Source organism: Vidua chalybeata, chromosome 2, assembly GCF_026979565.1.
Source record: "Vidua chalybeata isolate OUT-0048 chromosome 2, bVidCha1 merged haplotype, whole genome shotgun sequence".
Lineage (NCBI taxonomy): Eukaryota > Metazoa > Chordata > Aves > Passeriformes > Viduidae > Vidua > Vidua chalybeata.
In genome coordinates, this window is record NC_071531.1 from 40,006,495 (window position 1) to 40,014,899 (window position 8,405).

General features: G+C 42.2%; 1 protein-coding gene across 1 annotated transcript in view; it reads right to left on the reverse strand.

Moving 5' to 3' along the window:
• RAP2A (RAP2A, member of RAS oncogene family) overlaps positions 1-8,132 on the reverse strand; it is a 30,892-nt gene extending 22,760 nt beyond the window's left edge. Inside the window, exon 1 of the mRNA XM_053935588.1 lies at positions 7,813-8,132. Coding sequence (XP_053791563.1) covers positions 7,813-8,126 — 314 coding nt within the window. The 5' untranslated portion in view covers positions 8,127-8,132. The remainder of the gene's footprint in view (positions 1-7,812) is intronic.
• Between the last annotated feature and the right edge of the window lie 273 nt (positions 8,133-8,405).

Genomic DNA, 8,405 nt, shown 5'->3' on the forward strand with positions numbered 1-8,405 from the left:
CCACAGACCACCACCCTACACTATTACATCCTAATATTTTTACAAATGCTTTAATTTCCTCATTACTATGACTTTTGCAGAAGATAGTATTTTAAAAATTGTTAAAGCTCTATCTACAAGACACAAGTGATATTTTAAAACAAACTAATCAACCGTAAAAACATTCCTTTTGCTTGTCCTTCACCTGATCTTTCACCCAGTCTAGGGCTAACCAAGACAAGTATTAAAATATTGTCACCATTGCATTTCTGAAGAGCACAGCGCCCAACAGTACTGAGCGAGTCCCATGACATTAATGTTGAGAAAGGATAACATGCTCATAACACACCTTTAATTCTCTTGTCTAGACTAGGATTTAAGACAACACAGCTGCCAAAAGGCATCCAACCCATTGACAAAGAAAGTGTTCAAGTTGCACTCATCATTGTAAACTGCACCTAGACTATAGTGTTTGCTTTGGTGCAGCAAAAATTGAACACTAGTCCTGTATTGGAAACCTCTGGAAAACAAACCCAGAACAGAAAAAAACAAATCCAAACCCCCCAAAAGGGCAGAAGCAAGCTAATGAATAAGAGAGCCCATAGAAGCAGATAGCTACAGTTCTTATTACCTTAAAGTCTTTATACATACCTCTTTATACAAGTCACTGCGTGCCAGGATAATTTAGCACTGCAGTCCTGATTGCTTCCCTATTCTCTCTCAAAACGTTATCATCACATACCACCTACACAATTTACAAGGAGGAAAAAAAAACCTGTTTGAGCAACACTTGTAATGCTCTAGAAATTAAATAACCAGCAACCCCAGGTTTTTTCTTAGGTACAAGAAATAAAAATCTGACATTCAATTATTAAGAAGAAAACTGGAAAAGAAATTTAATGGAAGGATTTGATGATTTTTTTTTTGAGAGATCCACCCACTCAGACATTTCTCATTTTCATTCAAAAACTTCCAAAAACCAAAGAATGCCTATTTTTGAAATTTTGGTCTAAAAAGTATGCCCATAAGAGCTTTAACTAAACATAATGTTACCCAGCATGCTTCATGTTTGACCAAAGAATGAAACTTATTTCTATCCACACACTATCCAACCGAAGAATTATTTTGAAAGAAAATATTAAACGTACTGCCAACTGTGTTGGGTATAAAAAACAGTATTTAAAGGATTACTGTCCTCTCAGCAAAACAGAAATTCAAAGGCAAAACTAGAAATTCTAATGAGCAATGATTTTTTAAAATAAAATTTTCCAAATATTCAAAAATCTTTGTCAAAACAGCCTAATAAAGAGCAAGATAGAAAACATTCAACCCCAAGCATTAATGCTATATTACTGAACTAAGTTATGAAAGCAATTAAAGTCACGGTTATATTTGGTCTTTAACACATTAAATGACATTTTACAACACAGACACAATTAAGCAATATTGCACAACCAAAAATAAATTTAAGAAGTCTTGCCACATACTGTTCTACTATTCGATAATTGTAGCTATCCAAAAATTATCCACACATCTCTACAACAACATAAGCTACAGCAGCAATTAAGACCCAAACCCAGAAGATGATGCTAAGGAATACAGGCATCATTCAAAAAAAAAAAAACCAAAAAAAAACAAAAACCCAACAAAAAAAGCACTATACTCTAAACTAGCACAATCTAAACTAAACACGCATACAGAAGGAGCTTGCCTACCTGGCTTTTTCAATAAAAGTCCAAAGAACACCTAAAAAGCAGGAGGGGATAAAAAATATTTGTATTCAGTGTTCGTATATGAAAACTATCATGTCACTTTACCTTACAGAGAAAAATAACTAAAACTTAGGAATGAATACCTATAAAATTATCTGGACTAGGCTGTGGGATGGTAGGGAGCAGGGAAACAGCCAAAAAAACCCCAACACATTAGAACACTGGTTATAAGCATTGTCTTCAATTTTCACATTTTCCACTGAAAGAAATTCAAAGTAATATGAATATTTCAGATTATCAAGAATGTGAGAGTGGGAAAGTGTGAGGTGGAAGAGTCAAGAAAACTCTGCAAATATGTAATCAAATTCAAAAGTTACTACAGGAAAACACTGAAGGTTATATGTTCTGAAGAGGCACAAGCACCTTGAAATATCTGATTTTAAGACTAAGCCAAACAACTTTAAAATAGTCTTCTATAGCTTAAAATTGCACATTGTCAGAGACATTTTTTAGAGGATTGTCTGTATATGACTTGTAGGAACCTATAATTTTATCTGACAGAATTAGTTCATTAATTTCAAATTAAAACAAAGGTAGATTCACACACACACACAAATTAATCTAAGCTCTATACAATGCTTCTTTTGGTCTCTAAAGTTACTTTAAAAACACAAGAAAACAAATCTGAGTTATACTCTTTCTGTTACAGACCCTTTCTAGAGGACAGTCTATGTATCAGTTCCACAGTAAAACACAAGAGATGGCCAGACAGCTGAAGTTCTGATATTATATAGAGTCAATTAGGTATGACTGACTACTTCTGTCTACCACTCCTTTATAGCTCTACAGAGGCTTCAAGTGTTTACATTTTGTTCTTATAAATCGATGAGGTTCCCACCTGATAAGCAACTATCCATAGATGTCCCTTAACTAAGAAAAAAGGAAAAGGGAGACCAGTAGAGTTCTTCTATTGTACTTAAATATGTTCAAAATTTGCTGAGATTTAGGATCTGTTAATCTGTTCTTCCAATGAAGCTCTAAATTTCATCTCATGGGTGCACAAGAGTGGCTGGCAGCTTGGCCAAGGAGAGAATGAGGGCTTTTTAGCCACTCTGCCTTTTTTTACCTAAAGATGAGTACTCAAAACAATCCATTACATTAAGACGATTGCAAGAAAAAGAACTCTCCCTAAAAAAGACTTAAGGATTTCACTGTGTGCTTATTTCTGCCATCTCTACACAGCTAGCACCTATGAAAATCCCTAGACATTTGTCAAGCTTTGCATACAGTACGCTTCAGAAGAAACAGGATTTTCCACACTTCACTTCTACCAAACACTTCAGGGTTTCTTCCTGAAAGGTTGAAGCCATGTTCGTGGTTGAAGGTGTTATACCAGTGTTTACAAAGAACCCTCTAACTACTTCTCCAAAGTAGAAAAAATACTTTCTGAAAATAAGGATGCAACATACAAAGAACTTCAGAAAACTGAAAAATTTGACCTTGTTTAAGGAGGTCTTATGTTCTTTGAATAAAAATCAGACTTCAATTTCAAAGTATTTGGAAAGCAATGTTTTCAACTAAACTTTTGAGCAATTTGTAATTTCAAATATAGTTTTCCAGACTTAATCACCATTAAGTCACTAAATACATCAATTATCATTGACTGAAGATGCTGATTTCACAATTAATAAATTTCAATAATTACATCTCTTGTATGTTTTAATACTACACAGAATCCCAAGAGTGGGAGGCAGATTTTCATCCTGATCATAAACCACAGAGACTACAAAGAACATTGTCAACTCAAAGACAGATTTCTGTGATATTTCATAGCAATATACTTATATATTTTAGTCTACATTTTCAGCCAATCTAAATAAAATAAATTGTCTTTTTCTTCTAGAGAAAAAGCATTAGATTAATGAAAAGGAAGTTTTTTTTTTTTTTTTTTCCACTACTTGGAGTAAAATAGCACTTTTGGGAAATACTTTAAATAGGCTCTGTTAGTCCCTAAAATATGAACACAACAGTCCTGTACTTAAAGCACAGGTCAGAAAACTAGAGGAATAACTACAAGTGAAGAACTCTGAAATAACTTTTGAGTTTGCTTTTACTTCTAGGGTCTAGTTTTCTGCTTGAATAGAAATAATACTACTTTCCTATTTCATGGGGTTCAACTGAAAAAAACACTAGAAAAACACCTGTAGAACAGATTGAGAAAATATACTATTGAAGGCTAAGCAAGCACCTAGAATGGATAGCCAGTGAGTTTTAAACATACCTTCATAATAGAAAAACATTGGCAGTCATATTAAAAATTGAAATTCAGTATTTGGCAAACACTAGCAGATTCTCTTTAGAGAAGGTTCTAATCACACAACAGACAAACACAAAAGTGTTAGAAGATACCCAAATCCTTTCTCCAAAAAAAAAAAATTTGCACTACCTAATCTTCATACTCACTAATTACTTCTAAATCTTGACATCTAACTGGGGTATACCACTTCCAGTCTGTTCTTTTGACAGCTTCTGTTCCTCCTTCACTGCAGACCTTTGTTGGCATGGGCCCACTCATCCAATTTAGCCCTGCTCTCACAAATAGAAGGTTTCTCCAGAAAACAGCTCATTCTGAAATGATGGGAAGTTCTGTCTGCAGCATAAACAAGTAAATTCTTGGCTGCCAAGCCTGTACATCTAAGGAAGAAGGCCCCCGAGCTGCAGCACCTACCAGTGCACAGGTAACATACTTTGTGTATTACCTCACCAGGAGGCAGTAAAGCAGTCTCTTTATCCTTCTTGAATACAGAAAGTAATTAGTCTTCAAAGCTACCTTATGTACAGTCCATCTTCCTAGCAGCACAAACCTTCAGAACATGCAAGAATCAAGAAATGAAGCTTAATGGACCTATTTGACACAAGCAGGGTCCAGAAACCATTTCCAGGTGCCCAAACTGGGATTGGATCAAGGCATTTCAGATAAAGCATCTGGAGGAAGAACGGCAGCTGTGATTTTATACCACCGTGATCCTTCATCCAACAGTGGCAGCATTCTGCACTATAGGAAACTCCAGCCCAGAGTACAGTGAGCACTTCTGAAACCTCTTCCTCCTCCTCATCCTCTGTCTAGGCAGAGCTGCTGAGGGTGCACCTATCCACCTAGAACTGGCAGGGCTCCCTTCTCAAAGTAAAGCACCTAGACTCTCTTAGAAAGAGCTAAACAATTTTTTTTTTTTACTTTGAAAAGAGGAATCCTGTTTACATTTAAGAAATTTCCCAGGAAAGAATTTTAATTACCTGTTTTAAAGCCATGGAGATGTCCTCCACTCTTGATAAAGTTGTGCACCATGACTGAAAGGGATGCAAGGCCTACACACACTACACAAGGAAGCTCAACTTCACAGTTTTGCCATTAGGGAGTTCGGCAAGCTGGCAGAGCTGGATTTCAGACTAAGCCTATTTATGCGCTAATATTCAATAGCCAGTTAAAGAGAACAGAAACTAGAGTGGCAAGAGTGATCTCAATCTCTTCTAACCACTAAGCTTCAGAGTTAAGAGAAGGTCCACTTGCTTCCTCTCTTTCATTCATGAACATGTCATTCATTCCTCTAAGGTCACTCAGATTCATCAGGTGGGGCAAAGGACTCACTTAGCTTAGCTGGCCTGGTATGTGGTGGTTAGACCAGGGAAGCAGAAGACTCAAGTGTGCATCTCTTAACCCAAAGAGGGAATTTCAACTGGCTTTTCTACTTCTTGGGAGAGTAATTAAAATTACTCTCTAATTATGGTATAACACAGGGATTCTTTCATCCGAAAAGAAAATAAAATAGCAAGGACAATATGTAAAATGCACAGATACCTATGACTTAGAGACCTGGCCAATTGAACTAAAGTTCAGAGATTTTCAGAATGTCGTTTTGTATTGATGTAAGCATATAGTTGTCATCCAAAACCCCCAAGAAAATAGTACTACGATTATTTGTTTCTCAGCATGGATTAAATGCCTTTCTGCAACTGTAAATGATAATTTAGAAGTCCTTGTACCGATGCATATTGTATCTGTAAATACGCATTTTTCAGGTTCAACTGGTAAGAAAGATGCAAGCTTAAGTCTACAGCACATTAGGTCTTACACTGCCTGCAAACCTAAGTTCCAAAACATAACTCCCCCACCACAGCCCACATATGTAAATCAGGCAAGTTAACAAGTAAAAAACTGGTACCCTTGCTGAAGCTACATCCTTTTAATGCATCATATTCCTTTCAACTACAACTCAATTAAAATTATCTGGGCTTGCTAAAATTTTCAGGATTTCAGCTGCATTTATATTACTTTGCATAAATGAAATTCAGGATTACAATGTTGCTCATATGTCTCACAAAATATCTAACCAAAAGCTGAAGTCTTGCAGTAAAAGAGCTGGCAGATGAAAAACGAGAGGAGCATTTAGACCCACTCTCAGCAGTGCTGAGTCAATGTAACTATGGAAGTACAAGTTGCTTTCTATTCTGCTTCACCTATCTACAGCTGGTCAGCTGGGGTCTGAATGCAAATGCTCCAGTGCAAGGTACAAAGCAAGCTGCAAAAGCCACAGATATAAATTCAGAAGCTAAATGAATTTATAGTTACGATTAAATACAAGAAAACGAAAAGCATTCAAAAATGAATAAAGTCTACCCGAACTACTTAAAGAAAAAATGTTCTCCTGTAAGGTATGTGCAAATGATAAGAATGGAAGGATACTGAAAATGCATTTTACATAATAAATTCAAAATAACTCCATTACACTGGTCTTTAGAAATCTCCACTGAAAGAGTCAGGACACACATTAAGAAACACCCACTATGAAGAAGTTGCAAGTCTTTAAAAATAGCAGCACTTTGCCTCCTCCCTCCCCTTTCCCCTACTCACCCTCCTCCCCAATTTCAAAATACATCTTCCCCAGGCCTTGGTCTGGAATGGCAGTTTCTGTGAACAGACCATACCCGACCATATGATTAGCCATTATTATTATCATCATCACCTTTTATGCTCTACTCTACATTAAGATGCAAATCCAACAGATGTGGTCCAACTAAGTTATTTACAAGGGTTTCCCTTTCAGATGTCCAAGCCAAAGCTACAACCAGTTCTGCGATATAATTACAGCCTCTCTCCACGGGCAGTAACAGACCTCTGTCTGCGATGATCTGGCCAGCGGCATTTTCTCATCTACGCTCTGGTTCAAACGGTTGCTATGATTTCAAATGGTGCATCTACCCTTACTTTAGCGCGACAGGCGGCATTTCAGCCGCCGACATCTGACTGATTGATGCACATCTAAACAACGCTGCGATTATAAAAACAAACTGGCAGTAGGCACCGGTGTTTCACCACCGTGGGTTCGCTCCTAAAAGAGAGGCTGGCAACGAGACCGTGGGAAATTTAAGAGAAACACCAGCACACATGAGGCCTAACGCTCCCAGCCGTCACTTCCACCGAGAAAGAGGCTGGCGTTCTGCACTTTTAAGACTAGGAAGTTCATGGAAATACCTATGCAGGTTATCTGAACAGGCAGATCTCTCGTCTGCCGCACGGAAGCATCCAGGTGCTTCCCCTGCACATCGGCCATAGCACGTCCACCAAGAAAGTGCACTCGAGGGCTGGCTGACCCGATGCTCCACCGGGGGAACTGCTTTTCCGCCCCCACGGTTCCAGCCTCTGGCCAGATTCTCCACCGTATTCCATACGGGAGCACCCCAAACTCCCCGCACACGCGACTGGGGGGAGGGCGAGCGGCGGAAACCACCGGAGCCCCCGGCCTCTGCCCCCGCTCCGCCACCCCCGGCCGGCGCCCGCCCACGGGGAGCCCGGGGCTGCGGGCGCGGCTCCGGAGGGGGCGGCGGGATGGGGGCAATGCCCGCCGCCCGGGGGAGGGCGGAGGGAGGCGGGCGAAGGCAGGGAGCCGCGGGGCAGGCACCTGAGCGGGCGTGGGCAGCCCCCGGGCCGGAGATCCGGGCACCGGGGCGGGGGAGGAGGGCACGGGGGGGGGGGGCGGGAGGCCCGCAGGCCCCGGCGGGGCGGGCCGGGCCGCAGGTGGGCGTCGGGCGCGGCCGCCGGAGGAGCGGCCGCCGGGCAAGTCACCTCTTGACGCGGATGATCTGGTCGCGCATGGGTCGGATGTCCTGGAAGCTCTGCTGGTTGACCAGGCTGTAGACGAGGATGAAGCCCTGCCCGTTCTTGATGTAGAGGTCCCGCATGGAGGCGAACTGCTCAGTGCCCGCCGTGTCCAGGATCTCCAGGACGGAGGGGGAGGCGTCCACCTCGATCTCCTTGCGGTAGAAGTCCTCGATGGTGGGGTCGTACTTCTCGATGAAGGTGCCGGTCACGAACTGCACCGTGAGCGCCGACTTCCCCACCCCGCCCGAGCCCAGCACCACCACCTTGTACTCGCGCATCCTCCCGCCAGCGCGGACCGCCCGCCCGACCCGCACCTGCCGACGGCCCCTCCTCACCCCCCCGCCATCGGCCGCCCCGCCCTGTGCCCGCCGCCGCAGCCGCCTCCGCTCCGCTCCCCGCCCGGCGGATGCTCCGGGCCGCCGCGGCGGCTCCTGGGCGGCGCTGCCGGCGGCGGGGCCGCGCTCACGGGCTGCGGCGCGGCCGGGGTGGGGCGGCGGCCCCGCCTCCTCCTTCCCGTGTCGCCACGGCAACAGCCAACGGGGCGGGACGGGGGAAGA